We start from the raw sequence: 14,730 nt of genomic DNA on the forward strand, positions 1-14,730 counted from the left end.
CAGCGTGTGTCCGTATCAGTTTTACTCGGATTACCTCGATGACAAAAGAGAACTGATGTACTGTGACCCGTGCCTTTCGCTTTCTGCTGATTAGACAAATTTTACTCTCTATCCCTTAGGCTCTTCAATCAGTGTCAGCAGCTTTCTGCCGACATTTCAGTTCCTGGAATCTTGCTTTGCACTTAATTAGTGTGGATGTTATTTTGTGCACTTCAGTTTCCAGCAATAATTGTTTTTCATGGAATTTCTCTGAACTTTATTTGTCAACACGTCAGTTGTATTCACACTGATTATTGTCATTTAAGAATAATTTGAACACAGTACCTTTCGCAAATTTTAATTGTGACAATCTCTTGTGTGTAGATGTGTTTTTTGTTTGATCACTATCAATGAGTCCCTGATTACAGTGTGAATGATATTGTGTTGTTCAGAATTTCAGGTTGACTAAGGGTTAGTTTTATTTCTCATTATTGGCTGTGTAAAAATGGGAGTGCAGTTATCGATCTGCCATTTCAGCTTCCACTAGGTGAATGATTATTACTCCCTCACAATCTGTCCATCAGTTTCTGCTGACCGAATGTGAGTGTGTAGTAATCAATCTGTACCAATCAGTTCCTCCAGTGATTGTGCTTGTGTAATTATCAGTCTATCCCCGAAGCTCTCTCCTGTGTGAATGTGTAATTGTAGTTATCAATCTGTCGCTGTCAGGTCTTTGTTATGTACGTGTGTGCGTGTATTTACCAATTTCTGCTGTGAATGAGAGTTTAGTTATCCATATGTTTATGTTCATTTCACAGCCTCTCTCTGTTTCTGCATTGGGAATATGGAAATGTATTTATTATCTGCACCTGTCCATTTCTATCACGTGAAAATGTAATTGTTGTCATTAATGTGTTCCTGTCAGTTAGTGCAATTCAAGAGTGTGACTGTCGTTATTAGGCTGGCACTCTTCGTTTCTGTTATGTCCAGATTGATCTGGACCTGTCAATTTCTGCTCGGTGCATATGTGCGTGTCAATACATGCCTGTCAGTTTCTTGTCTGAACATGTGAATGTAGTTATCAAAACTGTACCTGTCAGTTAATTTGCTGTGAAATTGGGTGTGTAATTATCAATTTGCTCTTATCAATTTCTGCATTGTGAATATGAGTGTGCTTATTCATCTTTCTAGGACAGTTATTGTTCTGTGAATGTGTAAGCGTATTTACTAATCTGTGCCTACCAGTTTCTGAAATTTGAATGTGATTTATTTATCAATCTGTACCAGTCAGTTTTTATTTTAGCACCTTCAGTCTCGACCTGACAGGTTCTGCTATTTCAACATTTGAGTTCAGTTACTGATCTGTAAAGCCAGTTTCTACTAGGTGAATGTTTCAGCACAGTTATTCATTTGTACCTCATACTTTCTGATATGTGTAATTGTAGTTATTAACCTGTTTTTGTTGGTAAGTGCAATGTGAATGAGAATGTAGTTATTTGGCAGTTTCTGTCATGTGAACATCTGAGTGTCATGAATCTATCCATCACTATTACCACAATATTAGTGGTGTGACTAGTTATCAACATGTCCCTGTCAGTTTCTGCTGTGAGAAGATATGACTGTAGTTATCCATCTAGCCTGTCAGTTTCTGCAATGTCAATTTGTATGTTTAGTTATGGATTTATATCTGTCATTTTCTGCTCAGAGTGTGTGTGAGAGTGTGCATGAGAGAGTGTGCATGTGTAGTTATCAATATGCAGCTGTCAGATTCTGCACTGTTGATATGCATGCAGTTATTAATCTGTACCTGTCAGTTCATCCTGTGTGACACTGGGAGGGTTATTACCAAGCTGTTCCTGTCAGTTTCTGCTGTATGGATATGTGAAGTTAGTAATCAATATGTAACTGTGAGAATCTGCTTGTGAAAATTGGAGTGTAGTTATCATACTGCACCTGACAGTTTTGTTTAAAATCTGTGGATATTTGAATGCAGTTATAAAATCGGACCTGTCAGGTTATGCTGTGAATATGGGAGTGTTATTATCAATCTGTTCTTCTGTGTTTCTATGATATGGATATGTCAGGTCCTGTTCGTTTGATATGTGAGCATATTTATTAATGTGTACATATTCCTTTTTATAATGTGAATTTGTGAATGTTTTTAGCAAACTTTAATTTTGCTATGTCAATATGTGAGTATCATCATCAATCTGTTTTTGCCTGTTTCTGCAATGTGAATGAATGAGCAGAGCTATCAATACATGCCTGTCAGTTTCGATTTGATAATGTGGCTTAACTCTCTGGCAGCCAGTAATATTCTCAGTGAGAATGTGATTTGTAATGTGGTAGTTGTTATTAGGGTGATTTAATGCAGCTTTGATTCAGTTCCTGAGTGTATGTTTGGAACAAGTATTCAGTCCATCCATCTTCAAAAATGGTGTAAATGTCAATGGGCTATGAATGCTGAAATGTGACATTGACTTGCTCACCGAGCTGGCTTGTTTTTGTTCACACATTGCATCACCATGCCAGGTGATATCATCAGTGGAGCCTTCGATGAAGCGATGTTGTTCTACTCCGCATGGAATTTATACTGTCTGGTCCATAATGGTGAGTATTGTCATTTCAGTTTTGATCTGTATGGGTTTATATATGGGGTCCAAGTCTATATGTTTGTGTGGAGAACCATGCCTCTAGGAATTTCTGTGCGTGTCTATGTTTGGCTTGGGCTACTATGGTTACTTTGTCCAACAAAAACAAAGTTGCTGGAAAAGCTCAGCTGGTCTGGCAGAATCTGTAAGGAAAAAACAGAGTTAACCTTTCGGGTCCAGTGACCCTTCCTCAGAACCAGTTACTGATGAGCTTTTCCAGCAACTTTGTTTTTGTTCCTGATTTACAGCATCCACAGTTCTTTCAGTTTTTATATGGTTACTTTGTCCCATTTCAACTGATACATTCAGACAATGAAGGCCATCAGGTTAACTGGGACAAAGTAACCATAGTAGCCCAAGCCAAACATAGACACACATGGGAATTCCTAGAGGCATGGTTTTCCATCCATACTTCAATCAACAAACATACAGAATCAGACCCCATATATAAACTCATACAGATCAAAACTGAAATGACAATACTCACCATTATGGACCAGATGGTATAAATTCCACGAGGAGTAGAACACATCACTTCATCAGAGGCTCCACTGATGATGTCACCGAGCATGGTGATAAAAACATCTGAACAAAAACAAGCCAGCTCAGCGAGCAAGTCAGCAACATTATCCACTACCCGAGCTGCAGATCTTTGCCAAACTTTAAATGCTGAAATTTGTTCAAACTAGGCAGGTGTGCATTGTGAATGGTGAAAAAAAAAAACTTGTATTTCCTCTGTGTTGTTTGAGCATATCTTGCTGGAAATTGACTTCAATGTATGTCTGACTCAATCTGCTCTGTGCCTGTGGGAAGGATGTTCTCTGCTCTGACAGAGGTAAAATACCTTCTGTTTGTTAGAAGCAGCTGGCTTTGGACCGAGGGAAATATCACTTTCTCTTAGTCCTTCAAGTATTTGCCTGGAGAAAGACAGAAGAAAAACCTCCTGTAAATCAACATCAGCCAAGTTTGATAATATTTAATTGATCAATGCAATGTTTAGTTAATAATCATTACAATATTTTATTTCAAGCCAGGAATTTGAACAGAATTGTGTGTCTGATGCCACTCTTGCTCTGAGCTGCTCCCTGTCTGGTGATTTTTCTTTTTGTCAATTCCATACCAATTGAGTGAAGTCCAGAAACTAACCAACAGGTGTACAGTTCCATGAATGGGGCTACCCAATGCAAGTGGGTCTGTGAATGTGAGTTTAGTTGTTGATCTATTCATGTCAGTTCCTACTTGGTGAATGATAACTACACGCATACAATCTAAGCCTTTGTTAAATTACTTACGTATTCACACAGCAGAGACTGACAGGGACAGATTGATATAGAACCATACATCCATTGAAATGATATAGCACTGAAGAGGGCTGTTTGGCCTATCTTGTCCATTCCAACCCAAAGACAAACAGATGGCTATTCTAATCCCACCTTCCTACACACAGCCCACAGCCCCACAGATTAAAGCACTGTCAGTTTCTGTAATGTCAATGTATTGATCAATTTGTCATCTTAGTCTCCGTTTTGTGGATATGTAAATATAGTTATCAATTTGTACCAGCCAACTTTTTCTGTATGAATATTTGAATGTAGTTATCCATCTCTACCTGTGAAAATCCAAATACAGTTATTAATATGTACCCGTCAGTCTCTATAATTTCAATGTCCAAGTTTAATTACCTGTCAGTTTTGCTCTGTTCATCTGAGAGTGTCAGTATTGATCTGTACCTGTCAGTTTCTGGTTTGTTAATGTATGAATGCATTTGTCAATATGTACGGTCAGTTTCAGCCAATGTGAATGTGTGAGTGCAGTTATTAATCTGTGCCTGTCAGATTCTGCTATGTGAATTTGACTGTCATTTTAAGTCTCTACCTGTCAGTTTTGTCATGTGAACAAGTGATTGTCAATCAATATGTCCCAGTCAGTTGCTGCAATGAGAAAGTGTGACTGTGGTTATCAATCTACAGTCAATCTGTCCATGCCACTTTCTTCCATGTGAATACACGTGTGTTGTTATCAATCTGTAGCTGTCAGTTTCTGGTCTGAGAGTGTGGGTGTATTTGTCAATCTGTTCCTGTCAGTCTCAGCAATGTGCACATGTTAGTGTATTTATCAATCTTTCCTCATCAGTTTCTGCTCTCTGAATCGGAGTGTTCATTTATCATTTTTTCACTGTTAGGTTTTGGTTTTGTGAATGTATTTATAATTCTGTACCTGTCAGTTTTTGCTCTGAGTTTATCTGTGAATTTAGTTTCGATCGGTTCTTATCAGACTGTTGTGTGTGAATCTGTAAATGTAGTTACCAATCTATACCTGTCAGTTTTGCTTGCTGAACGTGCGTGTGTAATCATAAGGCTATCCCTGATCGATTGCGCTGTGAATATGAGAATTTTGGAAGCAACTGCTCCTGACAGTCTCTGCAACATGAATGTATGATGTACTTATCAATTTTTCCCTGTTAATTTCTGCTTGGTGAATGCGAGAGTGTTATTATCAGTATATACATGTGTTATTCTGCCCTGTGAATATTTCAACGTCTTTATCAAATTTTGGATAAATTTTAGAGATGGATAACATATTCAAATTTTGTCAGGAAATTTTCACTGCATACGAGAGTGAACCCGTCAGTTTCTGCAATGTGAATACATGAGCGCAAGTTTGAATCTATGCCCATCAGTTTCTGCCAAGTCAGTAAATGAGTGCAGTTATCAGTACCTGTCAGATTCTGCTGTGTGAAATTGAGTGTAAATATCAAACTGTATCTGTGATTTTATGCTATGTGATGTGGGAGTGTTATTATCCATTTGTTCCTGTGAGTTTACTTTGTGACTATGAGAGTGTAATTCCAAACCTGTCCCTGTCAGTGTCTCCTCTATATATCTAAGAAAGGAATTAATCTGTACCTGCCACTTCTTGCGATGTGAATTTCAGTGCAGATATCAACCAACACCTCGCAGTTTCAGCTATGAGATTGAGAGTGTTGTTATCAGTCTCTGACTTTCAGTTTCTGCTATTTCAATATGAGTTTAGTGATCAATTTGTACCGGTCTGATTCAGCTTTATGAATACATAAATGTAGTTATCATTATGTGCCAGTCAATTTCTGCTAGGTGAATATGTCCATCATTCCTTATCAGTATGTGTGTTGTGAGTATGTGAATGTGATTATCAACTTGTCAACCTGTCAGTTTCTGCTCTGTGAATATGAGAGTGGTGGTTATCATCTGTAGCTGTCAGTTTCTGCCACGTGAACGAATGAGTGTAGTTGTCAACCTGTTCCTGTCAGTTTGAGCTGTGTCTGTGTCAGTGTAGTTATCCATCTGTATCTGTCAATTTCTGCAAGGTGAATGTGACAGAGTAGTTATCAATATGTACCTGTGAGATTCTGCTCTGTGATTATTTGAGTATAGTGATCAAACTGTACTTGACAGTTTTTTTTTTTCCTTTGTGAATATGAGAATGTCGTTGTAAGTCTTTCCCTGTTAGATTGTAATGTGGGAATGTTCGTATCAGTGTCTGCAAGGTGAGTGTACTTATCCATCTGTGCCTGTCATTTTCTGCTATCTGAATGTAAGAGTGCAGGCATCAATCTCTGCCTCTCAGTTTCTGCTGTGTCAATATGTGAGCTTGGTTTTTCATCTTTACCTGTCAGTTCCTGAGATGTGAATGTGTGGGTGCAGTTATTAACATAACCCTGAGTGTTTCTGCTTGTAAAAATGCAACCATATTCATTAAATCGTACCTGTCATTTTCGGACACGTGAATATGAAAATGTAGTTATCAGTCTGTGACTGTCAGTTTCTGTTCTGTAATTGAGAGAGTGTGCTTATCATGTGTACCAACCAGTTTCTGTTGTGTGAATATGATTGTCATTATCAATCTGGACCTTGTCAGTTTCTCCCCAGTGAATACTCTTGTGTAATTATCAGACTATACCTGGAAGTTTCTGCTCTGTGAATGATTATTTATTAATTCATTAGTTATTACCCTCTGCCCATCAGTTTCTGGTTTGCTAATGTGTGAGTGCATTTATCAATTTGTACGTGCCAATTTTTGCAATATGAACTTGTGCATACAGTTATCAATCCGTTCCTGTCAGCATCCCTTCTGTTAATATAAAAGAGTGCAGTTATCAATCTGTTCTGTCACTTTTAGCTCCATGAATTTGAGCGTGTAATTACCGATCCATAACTGTCAGGTTCAGCTATGTGAATGTGAATAGAAAAAGCAATAGTCTCATGGTATTATTGCTGGACTATTAATCCAGAGAGCCAGATATTGTTCTGTGGACCCCGGTTCAAATCCCATCATGGCAGATGGTGGAATTTTAATTCAACAATAAACTAAAAATAAGAGTTTACTGCCAATTCTCCACGAACATAATCTGGTCCTCTAACGTCCTTTTGGGAACAAAATCTGCCATCCTTACCTGGTCTGGCCTACATGTGATTCCAGACCCACAGCAATGTGGTTGGCACTTAACTACCTTCTGTGCACAATTAGGGATACATCCCATGAATGAAAAGAAAGGAAACATGTGGGAATGCAGTTATCAATCTGTCTCTGCCAGTCTGTTTTTTTAATGTGATGAAAGTTATCATCCTGTACCTGTCAATTTCTGCAAGGCCAGTATATGACTGCAGTTATTAATTTGTACCAATTTTTCTTGGTTCACAATGTCAATATGAGAGAATTGATCTGTACCTGTCAGTTTCTGCTATGTGAGTGTATTTATCAAATTGTTCCTGTCAGTTTCTGCTTTGTCAATCTGAGAGTGCAGTTATTAATCTATACCTGTCAGTTTCTGCAAGGTGAATGTAAGAGTTCTGTTATAAACATATACCATCAGATTCTGCTCTGCGAGTATGTGAGAGCAGTTATCATGCTGTCACCATCAACTTCTGCTCTGTAAATCTGAGTGTAGTTATTCATCTGCACTTGTCAGTTTCAGGTTTGCGAATGTGAGTAATTATCATTCTCTCCCCATCTGTTTCTCTTATTTGAATAAGAGCTTAGTTATCATTCTGTCCTTGTGGAGGCGAGGGAACTTGGGGAAATAAATATGGATGTCTTGAAAACAGTCCACATGACATAACAGGAGGTGTTAGAGGCGGTAAAAAAACAAAGGTGGCTAAATCGCCAGGGCCTGATCAAATTTTTATAGATTTTCAGGATATCAGGATTTTGTGGGAAGCTGTGTTGATAATTTGAACAAATGACATGGTTTTCTTGCTTTCTTATAATATTTCATAGGTAGGATCATTCCATCCCTGTCACTTATTGCAATATGAATGTGTGACTATGGTTATCAAATCTGTACTCTCAGTTTCTGTTATGTGAATGTGAGAGTACAGTTATAAATCTCAGTTTCTGCAATGATAATGAGAGTGTAATTATCAGTCTCTGTCTGTTTCTGCCAGATCCAAATGTGGGTTTAGTTATCAATCCATGCCTGTCAGTTTCTGCTTTGAGAAAGTATGAGTGCAGTTATCAACCCATACCTGTCAGTTTTTGCTCCATGCATTTGTTTTGTGTAATAGATTGTGTAATGTAAAAGCAAAGGGTTTTGTAACTCCAACAGTGCAGAGTTTAACTGGGAGAAATTATATCAAGGGCTGTTCTTCAGGATGTCATCAGCTTTTCTCGTGCATAGTAACATAATTTTGTGAATAATGCTGAGGAATGGATAGATGTGACTTCCTTTGTTAGAGTCTAAGGGAAAGGGCAATGAACAAATCAACTGTATTCAGCTGAATGACCACAATGTTCCTTCTACAGGAAAGAGTATTGGCTAATTCACTTAATTATTCTATCATGGATATCACATAACCCTGCTCTGTGGTGTAATGGTGCAAGCCATCAGCAATACTCTTATAAAGCTCTGTGGTGGGGATGAGGAAAGCAAAAAGAGTTGTATTTTCTGTCTTACCGTGGAGAAGATTTAAACTTACTAAACATGGTTGAACTCTTTTTGCTAAAAAAAAGATAAAATTTAACAATTACAAGATTTAGTTAAATGGATCATTCTTCATTGCTTTAAATGGTGATTATATCATTAATGTGAAGAAATTGCATTCTATTTTCTTGCTTTTTTGCAATATTTCATTGGGAGGGGCAAGTGACACTGAAGAAAACTAAAGTGAATTTGGAAACAAAGTTAAACAATGTTCTTTTTTCAAAAAAAAATAAGCTAGACAGATGGAAAATATGGTTTCTATTCCTGAAGGTGAACAAGTTGAGAATTATCTTGTGATAAAGTTGAGGTTGGCAAATCGTATACTGCCATGACACACTTATTGCAATGGAATGCTGGCTGAATGGGCTTAGAATTGTCAGGTGCTTGTTTTTGTCTACTATCAACTTGATGGGCTGAAAGGTCTTTTTTCTATCCTGTAGACTCCTCTGCTTATATAAAGAAGAGCCACAAACATTTTATATGTATTTGCTTCTGTTACCTGTAGTGTGTATGGCTATACATTGTTGTTAGTCTTTGTATCTTATGTGTTGATACAATAAGCATATCTGGGACTCAGTCTGAATCAGTCAGCACCTTTGTGTCAGTGTCTGTATGTGCTCAGTAGTGATTTGCGACTTGTCAGTAACACTACTTGTCACATGTGGTTGTTGAAACTATGTAACAAAGTGATGTCTTTCTTTGAGGGGGTAACAAGGTGTAGAGCTGGATGAACATAGCAGCCCAGGCAGCATCAGAGGAGGAGGAAAACTGACATTTTGGGACTGGACCCTATTTCAGAAATGGGGGAGGGGAAGGGGACTCAAATAAATAGAGAGAGGTGAGGAGACGATGATGGCAGGTGGATAAAGGACCAGACAGGTGGAGAGAAGATAGACAGGTCAAGGAGGTGGGGCTGAAGCCAGTAAAGGTAAGTGTAGGTAGGGAGTTGGGATGGGGGTTGATCAGTTGAGGGAAGACGGACAGTTCAAGGAGGTGGGGATGAGGCTAGTAGGCAGGAAGTGCGGGTGGGAGGAAAGATGGACAGGTCAAGGAGACGGGGACGAGTTGGGCTGGTTTTGGGATGAGGTTGGGGGTGGGGAGATTTTGAAGCTTGTGAAGTCCACATTGAGACCATTGGGCTGCAGGGTTCCCAAGCGAAATATGAGGTGCTGTTCCTGCAGCCTTCGGGTGGCATCGTTGTGGCACTGGAGGAGGCCTGGGATGGACATGTCGTCCAAGGCGTGGGAGGGGGAGTTGAAGTGGTTTGCGACTGGGAGGTGCAGTCATTTGTCATGATGCGAGCATAGGTGCTCGACAAAGCGGTCTCCAAGCCTCTGCTTGGTTTCCCCGATGTCGAGGAGGCCACACCGGGAACAGTGGATACAATACACCACATTAGCAGATGTGCAGGTGAACATCTGTTTAATGTGGAAGGTTCTCTTGGGGCCTGGGATGGGGATGAGGGAAGAGGTGTCAGGGCAGGTGTAGCACTTCCTGCGGTTGCAGGGAAAAGTGCCAGGGGTAGTGGGGCTAGTGGGGAGTGTGGAGTGGACAAGGGAGTCACAGAGAGAATGGTCCCTCCGGAAGGCAGATAAGGGTGGGGAGGGAAAAATGTCCTTGGTAGTGGGGTCAGATTGTAGGTGGTGGAAGTAGCGGAGGATGATGCGTTGAATCCAGAGGTTGGTGCAGTGATGCGTGAGGACAAGGGGATTCTGTCTTTGTTGTTATTGTGGAGGGGGGGTGTGAGGGATGAGTTGCGGGAAATGCGAGAGATGCGGTCGAGGGCATTTTCGACTACTGCAGAGGGAAAATTGCAGTCCTTGAAAAATGAGGACATCTGCGATGTCCGGGAGCGGAATGCCTCATCTCGCGAGCAGATGCGGCAGAGGCGAAGGAATTGGGAATAGGCGATGGCATTCTTGCAGGAAGGTGGGTGAGAGGAGGTGTATTCGAGGTTGCTGTGGGAGTCGGTAGGCTTGAAATAGATATCGGTTGCCAGAGATGGAAACAGATGTCCAGGAAGGAGAGAGAGATATCAGAGATGGTCCAGGTGAACTTAAGTTTGGGGTGGAAGGTGTTAGTAAAGTGGATGAACTGTTGGAGCTCCTCATGGGAGCACAAGCGGCGTCGATACAGTCATCAATATAATGGAGGATGGGGCCAGTGTAGCTGCAGTAGATCGGCTGTTCCATGTATCCTACAAAGAGGCAGGCATAGCTTGGGCCCATGCGTGTACCCATGGCCACCCCCTTTGTCTGTAGGAAGTGGGAGGAGTTGAAGGAGATGATGTTTAGGTTAAGGGCGAGTTCAGCTAAGCGGATAAGGATATCGGTGGAGGGGCACTGGTCGGGCCTGCGGGAGATGGAAGAAGCGGAGGGCTTTTAGGCCATCTGCATGGGGATTGCAAGTATACAGGGACTGGACGTCCATGGTGAAGATGAGGTGTTGAGGACCAGGGAATCGGACGTTTTGGAGGAGGTGGAGGGCGTGGGTGGTGTCACAGACGTAGGTGGGGAGTTCCTGGACCAGGGGGGAGAAAATGGAGTTGAGATAATTGGAGATAAGTTCGGTGGGGCAGGAGGAGGCGGAGACAATGTGTCAACTAGGGCAGTCGGGTTTGTGGATTTCGGGAAGGAGGTAGAAATGGGTGGTGCGGGGTCGGGGAACGATGAGGTCGGAGGCTGTGGGTGGGAGATTACCTGAGGTGATAAGGTTGTGGATGGTCTGGGAGATGATGTTTTGGTGGTCAGGGGCGGGGTCATGATCAAGGGGGCGGTAGGAGGAGTCTTTCTTTATCTGGTTTATGACATTATAAAATACCCTTACTAAATGTAAACTTGATTCCATTCCTGTTTGAGTACTTTCAACAAGGAGTCAGCCGTTAACATTTCAAACATGATGTGAATGTTAACGGGCTATGAATGATATTAATTGGAACTAGCATGATGTCAATTGACAATGGAAACAAAAAAAAAAACTTGCCTTTCCTCAGTTGTGTTTGGTTGGTTGTATCTTTGGATACGTCTCTGGAAATTGAGCTCAATATAAGTCTGATTCAATCTGCTCTGTCACTGTGGAAAGGATATTCTCCATTCTGATCGTGGTAACATACCTGCTGTTAGTTAGAAGCAGCTGCTCACACTTGGCTTTGTATCGAGGAAATATTACATCATCTTGGTCCTTCGAGTATTTTCCTGGAGGAAGACAGAAGAGATATCTCCTGTAAATCAACATCAGCCAAGTTTGACAATCTCAGACAGATTAACGTATATTTAGTTAATAGTTATTAGGATGTCTCTTTTCTTTAACTTCACCTGTCAAAGGAGCAGAACTCCAAAAGCTTATGATTTTAAATAAACCTGTTGGACGAGAACATTATGTCATGAGAATTCTGTCTTTTCTTTAAAGCCATCAATTCAAACACCAGTCTGATTCCATTCTTACATCGAGCTGTTCCTTGTTTGAGGATTTTTAAAAGAAAAATATATAATTCGATACCAATTGAGTGAGATTCAGAAACTGAGCAATAATTGCACAGCTCCATCTTAGGTGCTACCCGAAGATGCTGCGATGTTGACATGGTTCATGTTACCAGATTCCAACACACTAACTGTTGAAAAGAACAATAGGCACTATTTCAAATGTTTTACTCGAGACATATGATGTTAGCTCCAATCTACGTCCTTTACAGGATATTTATATTCCCACAATCTTGTCCATGTTTCCACTACTCACTACACAATGTCAACAAACAGCGTGAAATAGAAGCCAAACGGTGAATTTGCATCAGTGTTTAGAGATTTGAAAACCACAAGAATGACCCCCAGCAGGTTCTTGCTGCCGTGTCTCCCTTAGTAGGGCCACACACAGCCCGAGAAAGGCCTCTCTCTTCCGCCACCCACTCCCGCCAAGGCCGCTCACTCCAAGTTCCGGGACCAGTTCCTGCCCCGCTCAGCCTCTCACAAGCAGCCCCCGGTTCTCCCTGAACTGAGCCCGAATCAATGCCGCTGTCGGAACCCCGCTCTGTATCCCAGACTCACATCTCGATGTGCTGCTGGAAGGAGCCTGCTGGTCTCTCCATTGCGGTCTGTTTTAAACAAACCTCTTTCACTCACTGAGTAAATGCTCCTCAATGGCAGCGCTGAGGGAGGGCCTCACGCATGCGTTCCTCTAGTCTGCAACAACCGGCATTGGGGGCACGGCCAGTATCGCGCATGCGCTGGTTTCCCCAATTTTTTTTAAACCGAGCTTGCACGCAGCGCGGACAGGACACGGGATCATTGCCTGATCTGTCTGTTACAGGCAGGAGGAAAGCGCGGGGTTTAATACAGCCCAGACAAACTGATCAACCGGCCGTGTAACCGTGGTTAATCAATCTTATCAAACCCGCGGATTTAAACATCTTCAAAACGAATAGTTACAGAATCCCATTTTTTCGGTACATTCTTATTTCGCCCAGATTGTAAGCAGTCCGAACACAATTTGTAATTGCTGCCTGAAATGTCTTTAACAGGTAAATGGAAGGAATACACCATTAAAATATCGCCGGGGGTCCCAGCATCAAAACTAAACAAAATATAATTCCTGGAAAGTTTAATGAGATACATATACTGCAATATGTAACATTACTGTCTGGGCAGAATTCTATGTCTGCACTCGGAACCGGCACAGGAATCATTTCATCGGGCTCAGCTCTTTCCTGAGAGATGTGGGTGGCTCTGAGAAGAGCCTTTGGGTTCAGGTGGTTACATGTTGCACCGACTGCTTCATTTCTTTGCTGCTTTCTTGGTCACTCTCACTTTGGGCTTGACCTTCGGTTTCCCCGATTTCGGGACCGGTTTTGCGGCCTTGGAGTTCTTGGCCTTTTTCACCTTCTTCACAGGAGTCTTTTTCTTAGCCGTTGCTTTCTTCACCGCTTTCTTTGGTGTTGCTGCCTTCTTGCCGGCCGCTTTCTTGCCTGTTGCTTTCTTGGCTGGGGATTTCTTCGCTGTCACCTTCTTGGCCGTTGATTTCTTCACGGCTGGTTTCTTGGCGGCTGCTGCTGGTTTCGCCTTCTTTCCCACTTTTTCCTTGACTGGATTCTTAGGGAGTTTGAAGGAGCCGGAGACGCCCTGGCCCTTGACCAGAACCAGGGAGCCTTTCGCCAGACACCTCTTGATCGCCATCCTGATCTGTGCATTTTGCTTCTCCACATTGACCCCGCTTCTCTGCAGCGCCTTCTTTATAGCGGCCAGAGACGTCCCCTTCCGATCGCTGCTCTCCCCGACAATCTTCACAATCCGCTCGCCCAACCCGGGACCGGCTGGTTTTTTCCTGGGAGCCGCCGCCTTCTTCTTCTTGGGAATCTTGGGTTTGGTGTTGGCGGAGGCTGGAGGAGCCGTTTCGACGGCTGCACTGTCACTCATGTCGAGAACTCTGCGCTGAATCTCTCTCTGTCAGACTGAACTCGGTCAACAATGAAGCTGCTGGTGACGGCACTGAGCAACTTAAAGGCAGCGAGCGGACGGCGCGGAGACAACCTGCCCTCAGCTCCCTTGTCCTTCTGCCTCTCTGTGTTTCTCTCTCGGCCGAAACTCTCCAATTCCTCTGCAGTTCCGCATCTCCCGAGAGCCAGGCTCGATCGTTCCTGACCCTGACACGGGAAGGTTTGCGGCGAAAATGTTTTCACTCGAATTGACGCTTCCGTTGTCGAGTTGAACGCATTTTGCTGCTGCGCTGATCGCACTCTCTGAGCTGAGCGCTGACATTATCGTCACTTTTAGGCTGAAATCTTGAAATCAACAAACACATTGCCTTGAATTCTAGCTTTTGGGGTTTAGTGAGGGAGCAGCGGGATAAGTTGAATTGAAAATATTTTTGATTTCCACAAGAGAGACTCGGAAATATCATGATATGAGCGGACACACAAACACAGTTACGTTAGACTCACCCGCCCGCCCTTTACCTACAGTCTCTCTGACACAATATTTTCATTCATACAGTCACAGGCCAGAAATATCGCGAAATATAAATGTGGAAGGATATAATTTCTTTGCTTTTCAGCCTTTGCTCCGATATCCAGGGAGTTAGTTGCAGTTTTTTTCTCCTTAGTAACCGTTAAACTCTCTGAGGCCTGTGCGCCGGAGATTCGCTCTTCTCCAA

General features: G+C 42.1%; 1 protein-coding gene across 1 annotated transcript; it reads right to left on the reverse strand.

Moving 5' to 3' along the window:
* Positions 1-13,355: 13,355 nt before the first annotated feature.
* Positions 13,356-13,994, reverse strand: LOC109929758 (histone H1-like). The gene has a single exon (XM_048621085.1). The coding sequence runs from the start codon at positions 13,992-13,994 to the stop codon at positions 13,356-13,358; it is 639 nt and encodes a 212-aa protein (XP_048477042.1).
* Positions 13,995-14,730: the final 736 nt, after the last annotated feature.

This window comes from Rhincodon typus, unplaced genomic scaffold (assembly GCF_021869965.1).
Source record: "Rhincodon typus isolate 14 unplaced genomic scaffold, sRhiTyp1.1 hic_rhity00000051, whole genome shotgun sequence".
Classification (NCBI taxonomy): Eukaryota; Metazoa; Chordata; class Chondrichthyes; order Orectolobiformes; family Rhincodontidae; genus Rhincodon; species Rhincodon typus.